General features: G+C 41.7%; 1 protein-coding gene across 3 annotated transcripts in view; it reads right to left on the bottom strand.

The window, feature by feature from the left end:
• Positions 1-1,634: 1,634 nt before the first annotated feature.
• Positions 1,635-22,172, bottom strand: part of NLRC5 (NLR family CARD domain containing 5) — a 42,990-nt gene continuing 22,452 nt past the window's right edge. For 2 of the 3 annotated variants that reach the window (XM_087971708.1, XM_087971709.1), the window contains 11 exons: positions 20,526-20,609; positions 20,156-20,239; positions 16,632-16,715; positions 14,909-14,992; positions 13,245-13,328; positions 11,921-12,004; positions 11,058-11,141; positions 9,674-9,757; positions 7,116-7,199; positions 6,538-6,621; positions 2,125-2,580 (listed from right to left, as the gene is read on the bottom strand). In XM_087971708.1, coding sequence (XP_087827834.1) covers positions 2,499-2,580; positions 6,538-6,621; positions 7,116-7,199; positions 9,674-9,757; positions 11,058-11,141; positions 11,921-12,004; positions 13,245-13,328; positions 14,909-14,992; positions 16,632-16,715; positions 20,156-20,239; positions 20,526-20,609 — 922 coding nt within the window. In that variant the 3' untranslated portion in view covers positions 2,125-2,498. Of the gene's footprint in view, positions 2,581-6,537; positions 6,622-7,115; positions 7,200-9,673; positions 9,758-11,057; positions 11,142-11,920; positions 12,005-13,244; positions 13,329-14,908; positions 14,993-16,631; positions 16,716-20,155; positions 20,240-20,525; positions 20,610-22,172 lie in introns of all 3 variants that reach the window. The other variant, XM_087971707.1, reaches the window with a different exon arrangement.

The following is a 22,172-nucleotide window of genomic DNA, read 5'->3' as shown; positions in this document are numbered from 1 at the left end:
CTAGAACTGGTCAGAACCAGTTGAATACCATTTCTGCTCTTCACCCCTAATTTAGTGGACTTAGATGGGACACACACACCCATGTCATAGTCAAAAGTTAGGATTCACACGCTATATTGAGACTTGGTTTAATCTTCTAATACATTTCCTAAAAAATGAATTTCTAATTAACTTTTGAACAAACACAATTGACTTTCACAACATAGTAAGCCAAGCACCATCAATATCATGACTTGTGCAAGGTGTGAATCACACCTAAGTCTAGACATGATTTGCCAAGATATTCCTGAAGTTTTCTCAGTTCAATTGTTCTTGTATGATTGGTCTTGAAAGCTCCTCTATGTTCTCAGTTACTGTTTATTCCAGTATTTGACTAGGTGGCTCAGAACAGGAGTTACAGGAAGACGGAAACTGCTTTTATTGAGACTGGCTGTAGTAACAGAGGAGTGGGGGCAGGATCACTCAGTGGTTAAAGACACAGGTTCGAGACTGAGCGCCGTGCAAGAGTGAGCTTCCATCCTCACCTCAGCTCCTACCCACCTAGCAGTTTAAAAGCATGCAAAAGTGAGTAGATAAATAGGTACTATTTCTGTGAGAAGGTAACAGTGTGCCTCGGCATATAGTCATGCTGGCAACATGACCACAGAAGTGTTTTTGGATAATGCTGGCCCTCTCAGCTAAGAAATAGATGAGCGCCACCCACTAAAATCAGACATGACTGAACAAGAGAAACTTACCTTTTATAGTAACAGAATCAAACAGTCTGATGATACTGTACCACTTTCTCCTTGTTTCCCCCCCCTCAAAATTATATATTTATTTTATTCATACTGTATGTTAACTTATCTCACTCTGAAAGTTACAAATATATTTATCTAAAGCCATGGTTTTTTCCCCCTCCCAAACTCTTCCACTTTAAAGAAGTGTGGACTTCCAACTCCCAGAATTCTGCAGAATTCCGCAGAATTCCGCATCATGGCTGGGGAATTCTGGGAGTTCACAACTCTTAAAGGCTGGCAAATTTGGAGGGGGGACAGTTCTGAAGCCTTTCCTTTATTATTATTATTATTATTATTCAGTGATACAAAGGTGTCTGTCTGAATTGCATCTAACAGATGAGAATCTCTGCAGGTGAACTATAGGGTCGTCGGTACTCTCTGAGCTAGGTAACATTTTCAGTGCAAGTGAGTGTGGAGTTTGCTCCCTGATTATCAATATTGTAGAAATAGCAGTTGTTCCTTGGTGGAAATTTATTTCAGTGCTTTCTGAAACATCTGATACCCGCATGTGGTTTAAATAGGAGAAAATCTCTGCAGCTCTGGGATGAACTGTGGAGTCCTTGATGCTCTCTCTGAGCTGGTGATTTGCAGGCATTTCATGACCCAACTAGGTAACATCATCAGTACTAAAAGGGAGTGGAATTTGCAGAGACAAAGAGGAGGAGAAGGACTATAGGGTCCATGATGTTCTCTGAGTTTAGTGTTTCACTTGCAGACATTTCGTGACCCAACTAGGTATCATCATCTGTGCACTTCTGAATGTTATCAGGACATTCTTGACTTTAAAAAAATTCCTCCTTCTCTTTTACCTAGGAAAAAGTTCCTGCATACCTCCATCAAGGTCAACGTTCTCACTTTCTACACTTGCTAAATCCATCTGGTCCCCATCTTTTCTTTGGGTAATCTCGAGATAATTTAGGGGTTCAGGAGCTCAAGGACCACTTAACTTCTACCTCTCAGTTCTGCCACCTGCTTAACCTCTGTCTGCCTCCTTGAACAAAATCTTGGACTTACAGATAAAGGTGTTTGTGTATCCGAATTCTTAGAATTCCTTCTTCGCCATCCCATAGAAAACAACCACTGCTTCTCTATCACAATCCCATAAGGGCATAGCGCCATCTAGCGGGGGGGTCTTTGGAAAACCCCTTGAAGGTTGAATTCATTCATAACATCTCCTGGTTCAACCAATCTCAGCATCAACCAAATTAAAGTAGCTTGTGATATAATAGAATAAATAAATATAGCTTTAAAAAAACAGTGTTCATCCACACTGCAGAATCCAATACTTCTTTCCATGTGCGTTTTCTGTAAAGGATTCCAAGTGCGTTAGTGCAAAATTAGTATACCTCCTCTGGCACCCTGTGTTAGCAACAGATATTTCAAGAAGCCAAAATCCAATTTTGCAGACTTCAGGTCTTTGCCCAAGGCAGAGGGGTGCCCAAATTCCCCATTTCCAAAGCCCTGTAGTTCCTTGGTGTGTCTCCAAAGAAAACAGCAACATGGCCTTCTGGGTTGGTCATTATCTTGAGGAGGGTATTGAAATAGAGCAGCAAAAGCTATTTTAACACCAGTAGAGCTAAGGATGATTTGATAGTCTCATCCATAGGCTGGAGAAAGGCTTTCTTTAATGAAAGTCCCCTCCTTACTCTCGTGTCTAAAAGACTCCGGACAGTAGCAATCTCCCTCAAAGCTGCAAGCTTGAGTTCCGTTTTTCCCATCTCAAAGGAAGGCAAAATGTAATCGCGGCTCTTGATCGGCCAGCTGCTTCTTGACGTCCTCTGAGATAGAATTGTGCCATAGCCTGGAAAGACAAAGGAGCAGTTTTAGGCACCCGAAGAATGGTACTACTGCCAGCTTACCATTTGCAGCAAAGCAAAGACCCTGCTTTAAAGCGGTTTTTATCCAATCCGTCAGAATAAACCTGGAAGAAGGGACCTTGGAGGTCTTCTAGTCCAATTCTCTGCTCAAGCAGGAGACCCTGTATCATTTCAGACAAGAGTCTGTCCAGTCTTTTAAAAACCTCCAGTGATGGAGCACCCACAACTTCTGAAGGCAAGCTATTCCACTGGTTAATTGTTCTCACTTTTGGGAAGTTTCTCCTTAATTCTAGGTTGTATCTCTCTTTGGTTAGTTTCCATCCATTGTTTCTTGTCTTGCATTCTAGTGCTTTGGAAAATAGGTTGACCCCCTTCTTCTTTGTGGCAGCCCCTCAAATACTGGAATACTGCTATCATGTCCCTCCCTAGTCCTTTCCTCTAGATTGGTCATATCCAGTTCCTGCAGCTGTTCCTCGTATATTTTAATCTCCGGGCCTTTAATCCTCTTAGTTGCTCTTGTCTGCATTTCCTCCCAAATCTCAACATCTTGTGTGGTGACCAAAATTGGATGCAATATTTTAGGTGTGGTGTTACTAAGGATTTATTAGTCTCCATTCATTGTTTCTTGTCCTGCCTTGTAGTGCTTTGGAAAATAAGTTGACCCCCTCTTCTTTGTGGCAGCCCCTCAAAGACTGCTCTCATGTTCACCACTATTGCGCTGCTATCATGTCACATATATATCATGCCCACAAAATGCAAGAAATAACTGTCCTAGCTCTGACTTGGGTGCATATTTGGAATTCTTTTCGGATTGCAAAGAGGCAGCCGAAGGAGGCAAAGACCTATTGAGGGCCATTCAAACACCAATTAAGAAGAGTTATAAATTGTGGATCTGTTTTGAAAAGGGAGGGAGGGCTATTACTGTTGAAATATATGTATCACTGTTCAACCAAGGGGGAACAAGCTATGTGTATTTTTGATACTTTGGTTTCATGCACATTTTTCTGGTTTTGTGCTGGTTTGGTCTTTTTTTTTCTTTCTTTTCTTTTTTGAATTTTGTATTTTAACTTTGGAAGTAATTTTTTTAAAAAAGAAAGAATTGGCATAGCGAAGGCATCAATCTGGAAACGGAGAGACCATGAGTTCTAGTTCAGCCTCGGGCATGAAGCCAGGTGGGTGATCTTGGACCAGTCACTTTCTCCCAGCCCTAGAGAGGAAGCAATGGCAGCTCACTTCTGAAAACCTTGCCAAGAAAACTGCAGGGATTTGTCCAAGGAGTCTCCAAGAATTGAACAGAAGGGGGGGAAAAACACAGCTATTCTTAAAGTGGTTTCCCTGCCTGTTCCTTTTATTCATCCATGATGCCTCCTATTGCCTTGTCCTGTTCCCCCCCGAGCTACATTTCCAAACAAAGCCTTCACTTTTCCTTGGTATAAATGAAGCGTCTTTCAAAAAGCAAAAGGCAGCTGGAGGAGGAATAAACAGGGCAGTTCATGAGCTAGAAAAAAGCCACGGAAGATTATTTCAATGTATTATTACTTTGACAAGATTATTGCATGTACAAAGATGGAAAGATTTGGCATTACTCACCATGGGGGAAAGATTGGTGAAATTGACAGAACTTGCTGAGATGGATAAATTTACTTTTTTGATTACGGGTGACTGGAAACCTCTTATGGAATCTTTGCATAAATGTGAACGAATGAATGTGATTTATGGTTTTAATGATTAGACAGGGTTATAGAAAGAAGAGTTACCTGATGCAGCTTCAGAAGGGGTGAAATATTTTTGCTCTTCTAACTGCTATGAAGAATATTGGAAGCCTCTTTCTATCTTTTTTCTTTCTTTTCTATTCTAGATTCTATATGTTCAACTTTTTTTTTCTTGCAAATGCTGCTTTTTCTTTCTTTTGTTTTCTTCCTTATCTTCCCCAATTCTAAGGTGTGCTAATTATCCTTTTCTTGTTTAAAGGTTTTAATAAAAATTATACAAAAAAATTAAATGCCCCTTATTTACTTATATCAGAACATATTGCTGTTTTGAAGTAGAAGTTAGAAGCCACCACTGATCTGCAAGCTTCTACTGTCCCCTTAAAATCTTAAAAGAAACAAAGAAGATAAAAATGTTATTGACCTATTTTGCAGCTTCTCCATCACTCTAGGTCGTAGTGCAACTTGTTTAACTTAGGGAGTTGAGTGAATCTTCTAAACATGGCTTATTATTCTCAACATACAACCACAACTGACCCCAAAATTTCTCTTGCTAAGCAAGACATTTATTAAGTGAATTTCCTCCCATTTTATGACCTTTCTTGCCACAGTTGTTAAGTGAATCACTGCAATTGTTAAGTTAGTAGCACTATTGTTAAGTGAATCTGGTTTCCCAATCGACTTTGCTTGTCAGCAGTGGTGGGATTCAATTTGTTTTACTACTGGTTCTGTGAGGGTGGCTTGCTGGGCATGGTGTGGTTTGGTGGGCATGGCAGGGGAAAGATATTGCAAAATTCCCATTCCCTCCACACCCCACTAACCTGCTTTCCAGCTCCGTTCTCTTGTGCAGGGCAACCAATGGAGACCCAGACAATCAGCTGGGACTCAATGGGAGGCAGAGAAGAGACAGGGTTGGCAGGGCCAGTCAGAGGTGGTACTTGCCGGTTCTCTGAACTACTCAAAATTTCCACTACTGGTTCTCCAGAACCAGTCAGAACCTGCTGAATACCCACCTCTGCTTGTCAGAAGGTCATAAAAGAGGATCATGTGGCCCTGGGACGCTGCAACCGTTATAAAAATGAGTCAGTTGCCAAGCGTCTGAATTTTGATGATGTGATTATGGGCATGCTGCAAAAGTTGTAAATGTGAAAAATGGTCATAACTCACATTTTTTGCTGCTATTGTAACTTCAAATGGTCACTAAATGAATGGTTGTGAGTCAGGGACTACTGTACCTGTATTTTACCAAATCTGAGAACCATATTGGTCACAGTACAATAACCCCAGATCCTTTCTGATTCTGCTGCCAGCATTTATTCTCGGTTTATCATTGCAGGTTTTGAAATGATCATTGTAAGAATCTACTAAATGTGGCTTATTATAATGATAGATGAACCCAATAGAATGGAATGGAATGGAACAGAACAGGAAAGAACAGGAAAGATCAGGAAAGAATAGAATAGAATAGAATAGAATAGAATAGAATAGAATAGAATAGAATAGAATAGAATAGAATAGAATAGAATAGGAATAGGAATAGGAATAGGAATAGGATTCTTTATTGGCCAAGTGTGATTGGACACACAAGGAATTTGTCTTGGTGCAAATCAATAGCTTATTCAATAAACCATGGATAAAACAAACAATGGCTTGGCATTTATGATTCTTGTGGCACCTGCTATTCTCAGTTTCAATTAAATATGGGCAACCAGCAGCTTTTTTTGACTTATTAAATGCTACCAAGGTGGCCACGAAGGTGGCCAAAAAAATCAAGATGGCGGGCATGCAATGTGATCAAAGATCCTCCTCTTTTCATGTGGGATGCATATAAGAACCAGACAGAGCTCTGTACTATTCTGGTCACCGTCATTACTTTTTGGACCCCATCTTGATGACACCCTTGGATGCACCCTCCCTAAACATCACCATTCAAATCACCCTTGTTCAACCTCAGCCCTCCAGATGTTTGGGCTGAGAACATTCAGGATGCTCAGCAATGGCTGTCCTGGCTGGAGTATTTTGGTGGGGCTGGAAGTCCACACACCTGGTGGTCATCCAAAAGAACTTGACGGAATTTCAACTAACAAAATTGGGATCCGCTTCTTATTCTTGGCCAGACTTCAACTGGGTTGCAGCACCATAAGAAGGTCTTCGAAGGTTGATAACTCAGCCTATGAATCCAATTTTGTTTAGAGGACTGAGAGGGGCTCTTACTACTCCTAGAAAGCTCACCGTATAGTCTGGATTCTAGGACATCGAGGAAGCTGCCTTGCTAACATGGAAGCACCATAAGTTGTGATACAGTTGTTGTCCAGACTAGAGAGAGAAGAACATAAGGGAAATTACTCTTTTTTAAATGGATTTTTTTTTTAATATAATAATTCCATCTTCAATTGAACAGTGTGTCGTCCAGGTACAAATATCTTTGTAAAATAGTAATCAAAATTTACAGTCATTTACAGTCATACATCAGTATTAATTCTACAATGTTAAAATAATAATATTCAACATACTAATCATAATATTTGCTTCTCTCTCCTAACCTATCTTCTTTATTTCACTAATCTTTTGTTTCCCTGTTTCTAACTTCCATTTTTGTTATTTAACCATTGATAAAATAAATCCCATGTCATATAACAATCACTTTGCTCTTTCTCCTGAATCGCAAGGGTTAATCTATTCATTTCTGCACTCTGATATTTTCCTGATCACATTCTCATCTGGGGATCTCCAGAAGAGAAATTAATGATAGTATCGAATTCCCCTTCCTAATAAAATCAAAATCAGCTTCAAGGTCTTAAGGTACTTACTCCAGAAACTTCATCCTTGTCAACCCAGGGAGAACCATGGCGAGCTCTTTGGCAGTTTCATCACCAAGCTTATTCCAAGACAAGCTAAAAAAAAACACAAGTTCAGATATGAGAAAGATTCTTATTCAAGAGGCCAACAGGGTAAGAAGTTCCAGGCATCCCTCTGTTGTAATAGCAATAATAGCAACCAGGAGCATCTCTGCTTTGTCGTCTGCATTGGTGGGTCTGTTTGCTTCTTCTGGGCCTGATTCAAGGTGCCGGTTACTACCTATAAAGCCCTCCATGCAGAGGTGGAACTCAGCTGGTTCTGACCAGTTCTGGAGAACCAGTAGCGGAACTTTTGAGAAGTTCGGAGAACCGGCAAATCCCACCTCTGACTGGCCCCGCCAACCCCATCTCTTCTCTGCCTCCCATTGAGTCCCAGCTGATCGGCTGGGTCTTCTTTGGTTGCCCTGAACAGAAGAATGGAACTGGAAAGCAGGTTAGTGAGGTGGGGAGGGGAGGGAATGGGAATTTTGCGGTAACCTTCCCCTGCTATGCCCACCAAGCTACGCCCACAGAACTGATAATAATAATAAAAAATGGAATCCAACCACTTTCCATTGCCTCCTATAGCATCTGTCCACCTTGGTGGGAACAAGAGCGGGGGCCTCTTTGAATAACTGCATTCGGGAATGAGGAGTGCCTTTGATGACTGTTTCTGGTTTCTTTGAAGTAACAAGCAAGAATGTGAAATTCTGACCAGAACCAATTGAAAGTGGCCAGAGATAGAAATTGCTCAGAAAGTTGAATTATAATAACTTGAAAACTGTGGGAAACGTACCCCTTGAATATTCAATACAAGATCATGCTAAGAATATGATGGGATGATATGAACGGTTTTATATAGTTAATGGGCATGCTCGCTAGATGCTTGGTGACTCAAATTATGCTAGCAATGAAGAACACGTTCCAAACCCCATATATTTGAACTGTGTTAACATTAACTGCGTTAATAGAAAGACAGAATCAAGATCACGTGATGTATTAGTGCCACTTTATAAAGCCTTGGTAAGACCACACCTGGAATACTGCATCTAGTTTTGGTCACCACAATGTAAAAAAAAAGACATTGAGAGTCTGGAAAGAGTGCAGAGAAGAGCAACCAAGAGGACTAGGGACCTGGAGGCTAAAGCGTAAAATGTACAGTGAACGTATGAAGAACGGTTGCTGGAATTGGGTATATCTAGCTTAGTGAAAAGAAAGATGAGGGGAGACATGGTAGCAGTGTTTCAATATTTGTGGGGCTGCCACAAAGAAGAGGGAGTCAAGCTATTCTCCAAAGCACCAAATGACAAGACAAGAAACAATGGATGGAAATTAATCAAGGGAAAAAACCAATCTAGAGCTAAAGAGTAATTTCCTTCAATTAATTTTAATTTAATTTAAGTAATTAACCAATTAATCAGTTGTGGGTGCTCCATCATTGGAGGCTTTTAAAAAGAGATTGGACAACCATTTGTCTGAAATGGTATCTACTGCTTAAGTAGGGGGGTTGGATTACAAGATCTCCAAGGTCCCTCCCAGCTCTGTTATTCTGTATATAAATTGATTTCTCCATTTTCTAAGGGCTTCTCACTTTGTACCTGTGGGACACCTAATACTTTACTTATGCATAAATAAAGAGATATTAACCTACCTTTCTGGTTTGGGTGCTATTTTGACCAGTAGCACACTGGGCTAAGTACCTTATCCTGATTTACGACTAACAAGCTGATTCAATCCTTCAGGACTGGCGCTGTCCAGATTCCATCATTAAACCAGAGGTCGCCAAACTTGGCAACTTTAAGACTTGTGGACTTCAACTCCCAGAATTCCTCAGCTGACTTGTGGAGTTGAAGTCCACAAGTCTTAAAGTTGCCAAGTTTGGGGACCCCTGAATTAAACAATGTCACTTATTGGGATCCTGGGAGTGCATCTACTCTGTAGCAGGGCTTGTCCTCTGGAAGATATCTGCCCCACAAGATCTGAATAATCCCCTATCCTGCTGGTGTTTTGAAAGGGCCTGAAAACCTGACTCTTCACCCAGATGGATTTTTGGGGGGTTTCTACCCACCTTATTTTGCCATTTCTATCCTTTTTTTGTTTCTTGTTATTTTTGATATCTAATTTTTCATGTTTGAAATAATTTGTTAAACCACCCAGAGTCACTAAGAGTTTGGCAGCATATACATTTTAATAATAATAATAATAATAATAACAATTGGCGCTGACAAGATCACTATTGGTCAGCTGCAGAAGTCCACCTTACTGGGATCTGCTCGCATAATCCGCCAATATATCACGCAGTCGTAAACACTTGGGAAGTGTTCAACTAGTGATTTGTGATACGAAACCCAGCATGGTTATCTCGTTTGCTGTGTATACTGTCATTTTTGTGTATAATAATAATAATAATAATAATAATAATAATAATAATAATAATAATAATAATAATAATAATAATAATAATAATAATAATAATAATAATAATAATAATAGCAGCAACAACAACAATAACAACAACAATGCAATCTCACAAAATCTCTTCAAGGAAAGGACAGCAGCTGAGTCCGACAATTAGAGTTTTGGAAGCACAATCGCTGATGTCACAGGCCTTTAGTCTAAAATTTAAAAAAGGGAGAAAAGGATCAGTATCTGTATCTGTATTTTGTGGCTATGTTTGCACAGTGCATAATTCATTTGCTTAGTGAACTGATTCTTTTCCTGGATTGACCTGATATATTGAACCGTGAGCTATATTCCTAACCACCATATTAAAACACACAGAGGAAAAAAAACAGTTTTAACCAAAGCTTAACACACTGTTTGAGTGTAGCAATAATGTCTGTAATTAACACAGTTCACTATCTATGGAGATTCTCAATCCTCCGGGTTATAGTTGTTCCAAATGTGCTTTTTGAAAAAGCAAATGGACTTTTTTTTATTCTTGAAAATGTTTCGCTTCTCATCCAAGAAGCTTCTTCAGTTTTGAAGAACTTGGCTTTCTAGGAAAAAAACTAAGAAAGTCCACTTGCTTTTTAAAAAAGCACCTTTAGGACAGTTCACTGACAAAGAGAACCAGTTTGGTAAAGTAGTTAAATGTACAACAGAATGAAAACTGGGAGTCTATGAGTTTTAGTCCTATTTTAGGCACAAAGCCAGCTGGGTGACCTCAGGCCAGCCACTTTCTCTCAGCCCTAGGAAGGAGGCAATGACAAACTATTTCTGAAAAAAATCTTGCCACGAAAACTGCTCAGGGATTCATCTAGTCAGAAATCAAGACTGACTCAACACACACACACACGTATACACACGTACACCTATCCATACAACAAACTGAGCCAAAGAATGTCATTCTATCTATCTTCAGGTGAAACATTTTAGGACATGGTTTCCACTCTACCTTTATCCTCTCTATCCTTCTCTATATCTCACCCAGTTAGTCTGAATCCTTCCTAAACTGGTGGAGCCAAGAACTAGAGCCAATGGTTGGAGTAGGTCCAGATCACTAGATTAACGTGGATCTTTCCCAATCCTGCAATTTGGAAAGTGAAACAGCCTATTAAAATTATACATCCTGAGGCTGAAGCTGTGATAATCTGCTACCACCATACCATAGTCTTAAACCACCTTGATTTATGCTCCTTGTAATATGGGCAAGGTTAATGCTTGGGTGCTTGGCCATGGTTTGTTTAACCATGCATAGTCATGGTTTGTTGAACAAGCTATAATGAGCTGGGTTCACACAGTCCAATAAACCAAAACGCTTCACTTGGAAGTTACAATTAACTTGTCCCCATTGTTACACTGAATTCGAACCAATTAAACTATTAAACCATTTAACTCATTAACTCATTATGACTTAAAATGAAGAATGTATCCTGCCACTAACTCTTCTCTTGCCTGAAACTGAAAACTTACTCAATCTTCCTGAGTTGTGAAGATTGTGGCCAGGGTGTCATAAAGGACATCACACCTTTATCCCCAATGTTGTTTTCTGACAAGCTGCGAAGACATAGCAAGAGAATCATACAACAATCCCAGGCAAAATCAACAAGCAGAGCCTTTAAGAGTCAGTCCTCAAGTCACGGCCGTAATGGAGCTTGCCCCATTACTGCTGTAACTCGTGATGGCCATAAAGCAGGTTGGTCACATGACTGACCCGATTTTACAACCATTTTTGTGGCTATTAAGTCAAGTCATTGTGTAAATTGCTTATGGGTCAGTTTTGGCAAAAACTGGAAATAAATGCAGGTTTTAGGCAAAATTATCGTAAATCATGATCACTTCACAGTGGGACTCTGCAAACAGCAAACAGCCATGTGCTGAGTGGCTGAAGTCACATCAGAGGTGGGATTCAGCCAGTTCTGACCAGTTCTGGAGAACCAGTAGCAGAAATTTTGAGTAGTTCGGAGAAACGGCAAATACCACCTCTGACTGGCCCCATCTCTTCTCTGCCTCCTGAGTCCCAGCTGATTGTCTGGGTCTCCATTGGTTGCCCTGCACAGGAGAATGGAGCTGGAAAGCAGGTTAGTGGGATGGGGAGGGATTGGGGATTTTGTAGTATCCTTCCCCTGCCACGCCCACCAAGCCATGCCCTGCCATGCCTAAGCCATGCCCACCGAATCGGTAGTAAAAAAATAATAATTGAATCCCACCACCGAGTCCCATGATTACTGGGGAATTGTCAGAACTTCAAATCTAGGTCATAAGGCAGCTCTGAAACGTTTTCAAAACCCCTGGCCTTGGTGAACCTTTGTGGCTGGACCTCCTGTGTCACTTACTTGATTTCTTCTATCTGTGGACATTTGGCCAAGATTCCTGCCAAGTGGCCGAGTCCTTCAGAATCCAACTGACAGGAAGAAAGGCTGCAGAGACACCAAAGGAAATTTATGTGGGGGAAAAGAAAAACGTGTGGCATTGCATACTTTTTTTTTTTTTTTTGCAAACGTGCCACGCTGAGAAGGGGCAGCGATACCGAATGAGGACATCTGGGGAGGGATCTCCCCGGAGACTATGCAGGGGTTGTCCACAGCAGTTGTGATCAAAAAGTAAAGCTGTGCGTACAAACGGGCAGAGTTCTTATCACGCGGTTCGTGGCTGCCAGCTTCAGTTTTTGGACCACACTTTATGGACATCCCTAGGGGCTTGGATGAGCTGTGTCCCAGCTCACATTATGTTGGTATGATTATAAGGTTTTTTTTTTATGGCTGCAGTTTTTCTTGTAATTTGGTGGGGGGTGGGGTTGTTATATTATTTTGCTATTCTAATTTTTTTATTAAAAGAACATAAGCTAGACTCCCTGATAAACACGAAAGCTAGCACTGTTGAGTTGGGTGCTACAATATCCCCCTGGGCATCTGGAGTGGGTTCTGGAGCACAGCAGAATGGCCATTGGGGTGCAGAAAAATAGGATATATGGTTCTGGCTTCTAAAATGACCTCTGTTTCTCTTTGTATCTGTCTGTCCATCTATCATCTATCAATCATCTCTCTCTCTCTTTCTCCCCCTCCCTCCCCCTTCCTCCTCTTCCCCTCCCCCTCCCTCTTCCCCTCCTTCCCTCCCTCTTCCTCTCCCTCCCTTCCCCTCCCTCCTCATCTCCTTCTCCCTCCCTCCACCCCTCTCCCTCCCCCCCTCTCTCATTTATCTCCTCCTCCTCCTCCAATTCGCCACCCCTGGGGATATCTGTCATTATGAAGGAGTTCCTGGCAGCTTGTAAGAGATTTGGATGTCATCTTGCTTGCTTGGAATATATGCTTTTTTGTTATGCTTTAACATTTATATGCCTGAGCTAATAATAAACACTTAAAATCCCTTTATTTAGAGATGTGCTTATTGTCTGTGGATCCAAAAGAAGCAATTGCCTAGGCAAATGATCATTGTCCTGACTCCTGGCGAAACAATGATAAAGCAATATTATATCTCTTTTCTCACTGTTACGCCCAAGCCAAAGAGTCAGAGAGCCATAAAAGGCTTATTTGATGCCATGAACACCTTTTGCCCATTGAGCGCTACACAGTTTGAAAGGGTTTCCTTCCCCAATGTAATATTAAGGTGGAGCCAGTGAAACAGATTTACAGATGCAATATTCTTAACCTGGGTACTTACTGGAGGACTTTCAAATGTTTCTTGAAAGGCAAAATTGGAGCCAGTGTTTCCAAAGTCTTGTTTTCGATTCTGTTCCCAGATAATCTAGGCAGGAGAAGGGGGAGTGGAGGTGAATGATCATGGATTAAAAGAAGAATTAACATTTACCTAACAAAGGAACTCTACATTAAGCCATGTGACAAGAGGAGGGGCTACTCTGAGAGGCTTACAACAGTAGAACATAACATTATTAAACATATAACAATAATAAAACAATGAAACAATTAAAATAAACAGCAATATGAATTAAAAGATGGGCAGGGAGGGAGCAGGATTTGCGGAGAAGGGAAAGTGGGATGCAAGCATTCTAGTAGCTCCCTCCAGGGACAGACTGTCCCGATGGACACTCAGACCAACCGTCTTATGGAAGGACAGAAGAATGGGGACAAACCTCATTTTCCATCTACAAGTCCTCGACTTGCAACAGTTTTTTCAGTGACCATTCAAATTTACAACAGCACAGAAAAAAAATTGATTTATGGCCATTTTCCCACACTTACAATCTCTGTAGCATCCCCGTGGTCACGTGATCAAAATTCAGATGCTTGGTCACCGACTCATGATAGTTGCCATGTCCCAGGGAGGTCACGTGATCCCCTTTTATGACCATCTGACAAGCAAAGTCAACGGGGAAGCCAGATTCACTCAACAACCACGTTACTAATCGAACCACTGCAGTGGTTCATTTAACAACGATGGCAAGAAAGATCGTCAAATGAGGCAAAACTCACTTAACAAGTATCTTCTTTAGCAGCAAAAATTTGGGGCTCCTCGTGGTTGTCAGTTGAGGACTACCTGTAACACATTTTTGCTAAAAGGCATCAGCTTTTGTGAGTGATAAGGAAAGGTGTTAGCAGGCTCCTTCTGACATCATGTGACTTGGGTGGTGTCAGAATAAAAAGGATGGGCTTCAGAACTACATAAACACCAAGCTAAAGGACAGTGTGAGGCTATTTCACTCATGGACTGGAAAAAAGATGATTAATGGAAATATAGCAGACATCGTGTTGTCAAGAAATGTTTGCAGTGGTGGTATTCTACCGGTTTGGCCCGGTTCAAGCGAACCGATAGTAAAAAAACGTTACTGTTGGGCTGAACCATTAGTAAAAAAAAAAACAGCTACCGGTTCAGCTGAACCAGTATTTTTTTTCCTCCCAACGATCAGCTGTTCCTAGGATCAGCTGTTCCAGGATTCCCTTCGCTGTCTTACTCCTTCGCCCGGGAGGCTTCCCTGAGGCCCAGGAGGCAAAAAAAGAGTGTGCAGAGGGGGGGAGGGGTGCTGCAAAAAAAGAAAAGAAACCATGCCTACCCAGTCACATGGCCATACCCACCTAGCCACGCCCACAGAACTGGTAGTAAAATATTTGCATCCCATCCCTTAATGTTTGCACTTTGTTAGGTATCAGTGGGAAAAAAGGATGCTTTAAAGCAGGGGCGTCCAACCTTGGCAATTTTAAGACTTGTGGACTTCAACTGCCAGAGTTCCTCAGCCAGCTTTGCTGGCTGAGGAACTCTGGGAGTTGAAGTCCACAAGTCTTAAAGTTGCCAAGGTTGGACGCCCCTGCTTTAAAGAGACAAGCAGGGTGGGGGAAGGAATCCAGATTAACAAAGGGTGATTGATTTACTTGAGTATTTCCAGCTTCTCACTCTCAACCAGACCTTCTGCTATCCATTGTCCTCCAACTGAAGTGATGCTGTTGCAGGAAAAACTAGGGACAATTTGCAGGATGAAAAGACATCAGTCAGGACAGTGTTTCTCCACCTTGGCGGCTTGAAGATACGTGTACTTCAAATCCCAGACCAAATCCCCAACCAGCATGGGTTTTTCTATGGGGGTTCAGATCATCTGCCAGGGATTGAACTCATGGGCCCTTGGTCACTGCAAGGGGTGTCACTATATACAGCAGCAGTGTCCAACCTTGAGAACGTTAAGACCTGTGGACTTCGACTCAATTCCCCAGCTAGCAGTACGGGACATCTCTGACACATAGTGTATTAACCTGAGAAGCTCTCCAGGCCTAGTGGTCAGCTGTGTTTCAAGAAGGAGAGAGTCTTTCTTTAGAAAGGTAAACAATAGCAACAGCTCTTAGACTTATAGACGACTTCATCGTGTTTTACACTGCTCTCTAGGTGGTTTATAGAGTCAGCCTATCACCACCAACAATCTGGTCCTCATTTTCCCAACTTCGGAAGGACGGAAGGCTGAGTCAACCTTGAGCTGGTCAGGATCGAACTCTTGACAGTGAGCAGAGTTAGCCTGCAATACTGCATTCTAACCACTGTGCCACCATGGCTCCACATAGCCCAGCTTTCTTACAACAACCCCCAGTACAGGATTTCAAACCCACAGAAAATCCTATGGTTATGTACATCTGATGAGTCCCAAGTAGGAATGGAACTAATTGCAGACATTCAAATATAATTAACATGACTGCTTATCATTATCTATTTAATTTTTTTTCTTTTGTCCTATTAAAAATTGCAATTGATTAACGATTCTTGAGTGCTGCAGGCAACGCATCGTTTTCTTAAGTTATAGAAGCATGGGACCTGACAATGAATTATGGATGATTTGCTCCATTACTTAAGTCAATGCATTCCAATAGGATCCATAGCTTTCCGCTGAATTGGAAAACATTGACCTGACTTAAGAGAGCCACTGAAGCATGCTTAACAAAAAATCTGCAAGTAAGTATGAAATGGACAGTCCAGGGCATGGGACAAAGTTAAGGTCACCAGCAACATAGTTTTGATGTCTCCATCCTTGGGCTTCTGGACAACTTTTAGGCATTGCAAACTTTCATTCTTAGTTTTCCTATTCCTCAGCAGTTAACTATGCAGTGGCCAGAGATAATATCACAGCCAGTCAGAACAGGTAGCTTGAAGAATCGTAGAATGGAAGCTGGAAGGGACTTTGGAGGTCTTCTAGTCCAATTTTCTACATAAGGCAAGTCCTTTATACCACCCTGGACAAATGGATGCCCAATCTTTTCTTGAAAACCTCCAGTGATGGCATACCATCAACCAATCAACAAGAGCTTAGCAGGTTCTGTATAATTATTGCCACAGGCTGGCTACCATCGCCTACCTGAGGAGGGCTCTGCCACCCCAAATTCTGCCTTATACCTTGTAAGTCAGTTAATATTAATTTGATTACTAAGTGCACCTCTTAAGTTATGGGGATGACTTTTGCTTCCTTGGATTCAGCCATGCCATCAACATTGGTATTTCTCCCACAGCATGGGAGAGACAATTAGATGGTGGGTCAGAATCCCTTTTACCACTTATAACCCAAATCAGAAATCTATCACTGTCTCAACTTGACCAATAGAAGGGCAAGAAACTTACTTGATTAACTTCACATTCTTCATTCCTGGAAGGATCCTAGCTATTTCTTTCATGCCTGCATCATCAATCTTGTTGTAGCTTAAGCTTTAAAAGAAAATGCACAAGCACAGAGGATCAAAGAAAGAAGTCACGTGTCACTCATGTAGCTGGTTCGTGGTTCATGGTTCATGGTTGGGACTGACTATTTTTGGTAGAATCTCAGGATCCACCAAAGCCAGGTGGAATATCTATGTTTCAGAATACCCAATATGGCATTTTATGATTTCCGTTGGTGACTCTTTGTTTGGTTTTTCATCTTTGGCTGTCGTTATCCTTTCAAAGAACAGCTACGCAATGTGGAGTTGTTATCCTCCCCTGGTTTTCTTTTCTTTCCCTCATAGAGGGAAATTGACCAGGGAGACCTTCCTTTTGTCTACTGACTTTCAAAATTATAGGACAAGAAGCCTTGATGGTGTCCCAGCAGGTGGAAGCACCAGGTTGGCCTTCTATACCCAGCATACAAACTGGGTTGAGACTGGCTGGGTTTGTAGTGGGGTTGTGCCCACCAAGAGCTCCAACTATTGTAATTCCTGAGGGATTGCCTTTTTCTAGGAGTCTCTACCCATCCAACTTGAACCAACGGATCCGGCATGCGACAGATCCCGTCAGACAAAGAGTGTTGCTTGGCAGAGACCAGAAGACAAGCAGAGTGGTCCTGCTACAGTAGAACCTCTAGTTACGAACCAGTGGTGGGATTCAATTTTTTTTACTACCAGTTTTGTGGGTGTGGCTTGGTGGGCATGGCAGGGGAAGGATACTGCAAAATCCCCATTCCCTCCCCACCCCACTAACCTGCTTTCCAGCTCCGTTCTCCTGTGCAGGGCAACCAAAGAAAACCCAGCCGATCAGCTGGGACTCAATGGGAGGCAGAGAAGAGATGGGGCTGGCGGGGCCAGTCAGAGGTGGGATTGGCCGGTTCTCCGAATGACTCAAAATCTCTGCTACCAGTTCTCTAGAACCTGTCAGAACTGGCTGAATACTACCTCTGTTACGAATGCTTCTGACCACAACCAAATCGGGTTCTGACTAAAAAAATTCACAATTTTTTTCCACAGCCAATTTCCCCTTCCACACCATTTTTTTTTTATAAGTGCCAAATTTCCAAAATTCAGTTGCAACCAAATCGGGTTGCAACCAAAGTTATGGAACAAATTATGGTCGTGACCAGAGGTTCTACTGTATATGGAACATCCTCCTTTGGGGGGGATCAGAATGGCCCCCAAATCTGTAAGCCTTCCATAAAGGTTTAAAGACCTGGTTATGTCCCCAAACCCAGGGTGCTTGGGAACACAGGTATTAAAGGCCCCGTATACTAGATGCATTGCTAGCAGGCCAAGTATCTTGCCCCTCTGTATATTTAATCTGGATGTTTTTGTTTTTATTTTTAAAAATATTTTTAGTATTTTAACTGTAATATATTTCTTGAATTGTAAACTGCCCAGAGTCATTGAATGAGATAAGTGGCTATAGAAAATGAAGGAAGGGAGGAAGGAAGGAAGGGAGGGAGGGAGGGAGGAAGGAAGGAAGGAAGGAAAGAAGGAAAGAAGGAAGACTGGGAAGCTGGAAAAATATCCCAGAGCAAGGCAAACTATATGTACCAGTCTATAAATTCATCTAGAATTCAGCTCAATTTAGGGAATTTACTTATTTTGTTTTACCAAGGTCACATCTTATTATAGAATCATAGGGCGAGAAGGGACTTCAGGGGTCTTCTAGTCCAACGCACGGCCCAAGGCAGGAGACTTTTATACTATCCTGGCTGTCCAACCTCTTCTTAAAAACCTCCAGTGAAAGAGCACCTGCAACTTGCAGAGGCAAGCTGCCAGATTATTATGTAAAATTATGAAAGTTTTAAAAATGATGTCAAAGTTTACATTGAGCTGCTAAATCCTGAGGATCCATAAACCACAGAAGCCATAGAAAGCTATATATAGCTGGGGCGTCCTGTGGAATGAAGCATTGAAGTCATGGAAATGCTAAATCCATGACTGAGGAAATACCAAAGATTGTTTTAAATAAAGGATAAACCCATTCTGAAATAGATGATGGCTGACTCCGAACCATCTTTTCTGAATTCCAGGACAGAGTCACCATGTGAATCCTTGCAAATATGAAGAAGGGTAAGTAAGTTATAGCAGAAAGTCTGTAAGTCTAGAATAAACCCCCAATTTTTCCCCCATCTCCTTTTTTTTTTGCCTTCTTAATTACATTTCATTTAATCATACTGAAATACAGGTAGCCCTTGGTATAAAAAAAAAGTTTAGTTTATTGTCATTGTACCTCGTACAACGAAATTAAATACCATCTTCAGTGTACAATTTATGACTAAGAAAATAAACACAAACACACATCCCTCACACTCCACGGATTGAATTGAAACCCCCCTGATATTGCATTCATATTGCACTATACGGCAGAATTCAACAGAGCTCCTGCCCTGGGATAGAAGCTGTTTTTCAGCCTATCTGTCCTTGTTTTTATTATTCTCTACCATCTGCCAGATGATAATAGTTCCAAAAAAAGGTGCCCAAGATGAGATGGATCTTTGAGGATGTTTTGAATTTTCTTAAGGCAGCGGGAGCTATAAAGCTCTTCCAAAAAGGGAAGAGGGTAACCCATGATCCTCTGGGCAATGACGTTCACCCTCTGGAGTGCTGTCCTATCTGCCACTGTGCAATTGGCAAACCATACAGAGGTGCAGTAACTTACAACAGTTCGTTTAGTGACAGTTCAAAGTCACAAAGGCACTGAAAAAAGTGACTTATGACCCTTTCTCACACTTACGACAATGACTATGTGATCAGAATTCAGACGCTTGGCAACTGACTCCTATTTATTTACAGTTGCAGTGTCCTGGGTCATGTGAAGCCCCTTTTGACTTTCTGACAAGCAAAGTCAATGGGGAAGCCAGATTCACTTAAGAACAGTTTGTCTAATTTATCAAGTGCAGTGATTCACTTGGCAACTGTGGTAAAATGGGGCAAACTCACTTAACAAATGCTTCACTTAGCAACAGAAATGTTGGGCTCAATTGTGGTCAAGGACTACCTGTAGCTTGCTTCTGGAAGCTGTGGATGCTCCATCATTGGAAGTTTTCAAAAATTAGGCTGGTCGACTATTTGATTGGGATGCTATAAGTTCTCCTGCCTTGAGCAGGGGGTTGGACTAGAAGACCTTTGAGGTTCCTTCCAGCCATAGAACCATAGGGCTCGATGTCCTAAACTCAAATAACTGGAGAAGGAACTGGCCACATTTCTCGGCTCTCCAGTTTATTCAAAGCACCACACGAGTCCCTTTCTGAACTAGGGCAGACATTGATTACAGCAATCCAGCCCAATGGTCAGTGGAATCAATTGGAGGCCAGTGGAAGAAGACCTGAAGTCCATTTCCAAAACTGTCTCAGGGGTAAAATTGACAGCAGGGTGAAAATGTCCTCAGAGTGAAGGAAAACAGTGGAAAAGTGCAAGTGAAAAATGTGGACTTACTCAATTTCTTCTATTTGAGGCGTGGCCTTCAAAACTTCTGCAAGGTGGGCAGACATTTGACTGTCGAAATGGTTCTTGTTCAAACTAGAAAAGAATTATATACACAAAAACCCAAATAAACATAGGTCAGTTGGCTTATTTGAGGTCAACTTTCCCCAGCAAGAGAATGGTTGTTGTTGTTTTTTTTCAAAGAGGGGAGTTAATAAAGAGGACTTTTCTGTTCAGGGCATGAGATCTCAATGTATGCTATGGGAAACTGCTGGACTTGATTCTCCCTAGGTCTCAGACTCCACTACAGAAGATGGAAATTTAATCCAGGCATCATTCAGATCCCAGATGGCTGGGCTGACCTCAATATACAAACACTTACCCAAGTTTTTTCAGGAGAGGCATGGCAGAGACCCTCGAAGACAACTTCAGAATTGTGGTGTTGTCAAGGTTCAAAGAGCCAAAACTAAGAAATAGATGAAGAAGATAGAGATCATAATTAGTAGAACCCTGTTTTGGATATCTCTGCTAATGGAGTAACCCGGTCAGGACACAAGAAATATCCCTGGATAAATAGCACCTGGTTCATTTCCCTTCAAGCCAATGCTTGTACCTGTAACATTTTTGCTTATCCTAATAAAATAGCCAAACATGAACTTTGAGGTGTGAATTATGGGCAGGGGTGGGATTCTACCTGGTCCAACTGGTTCTATAGAATGGTTGTTATGATTCTGCCCAGTTCAAAGAACCGGCAAATCGCACCACTGGCTGGCCCTACCCCTTCCTGCCCACTCACTCCTTACCTGGCATGCGCGCCATCCAACTTGCCTGCATTTGGTAAGTTGCTATTCCCCCCTCCCAAACATCAGCTGTTCTGCTATGCCGGGAGATTGAATTTAGCTAGAAAGCAGGAAATTGTTGGATTTCTTGATTTCTAGCTAATCTCAAAGCAGAGCTGAAACTTCCTTAAGGACTGAAGCTTCTATTTTTCAGTGCAGACTCAGGTAGCAGATTGCAGAATCATAGATCTCTAAGGGAATCTGTGTTTCTGTGAGCAACTCCATCTGCCTGCCTGCTTTGCCTGATTTGGGGGTAAAAGTTGCTATTGTTTAATTTAAAAAAAAATCAATATTTACATAATGGCGTGTTGTGAGTTAATTTTGTGAGTTTGCTTGCAAGCAAATTTTATGTGACAGAGTCAGGTAGCAGATTGCAGAATCATAGATCTCTAAGTGAATCTGTGAATCTGTGACTTTGTGAGCAACTCAATCGGCCTGCCTGCTTTGCCTGATTTTGGGTAAAAGTTGCTCTTTTTTAAATAAACAATTCAATATTTACATAAATATTTAGAATATTTACATACAAGCCACGCCCACCCAGTCACATGACCAAGCCACACCCACAAATTAGGCCACACCCACAGAACTGGTTGTTAAGAAATTTGAATCCCACCCCTGATTATGGGGTGACACCAAGGCAGGAAGGCAAGGCATGTTGCAGGTCCCAACAATCAAGGAAGTACATCTGGTGGGACGTAGAAATAGGTCCTTCTCTATGGTGGCTCCCTCACTTTGGAACATCATTTATACACTTGTTAAGCAAAGTGGTCACTGTGAACCCACAACTGTGCTTATATTCTTGCTTCAGCTTCTCTTTACTTTACAGATTTACAAAGATCACAAGTGCAGGCATTAGTTGCAGAGTTGTTGTTTCTCTTTGTTTTCATAACTGAACACGCTGCTAAATAAGGCAGTCACTAAATAAAGAACGAACAATTGCCATTCCTTATTCAAAGCAGGGAATGTGTAGCCCAGCGCAGGTTCCTAGATTTGTTGCGTAAGAGTAGAACCACTCGAAGCACTATGTGCTACAGCTTAGCATATTTGAATACAGTACGTAGAAAAATAGGGTTGGAAAAGGCCTTAGAGGTCTTCTAGTCCAACCCTCTGCTCAAGCAAGAGACCCCGTATCATTCCAGGTAAATGGCTGTCCAGTCTCTTCTTGAAAACCTCCAGGGATGGAGCACCCA

This window comes from Notechis scutatus, chromosome 9 (assembly GCF_049901735.1).
Source record: "Notechis scutatus isolate UNSWTSFEM ecotype Mainland chromosome 9, rNotScu1.2, whole genome shotgun sequence".
In the NCBI taxonomy this organism is placed as follows: domain Eukaryota; kingdom Metazoa; phylum Chordata; class Lepidosauria; order Squamata; family Elapidae; genus Notechis; species Notechis scutatus.
Note: the sequence above shows the minus strand (reverse complement) of the source record. Positions and strands in the feature narration are given on the sequence as shown.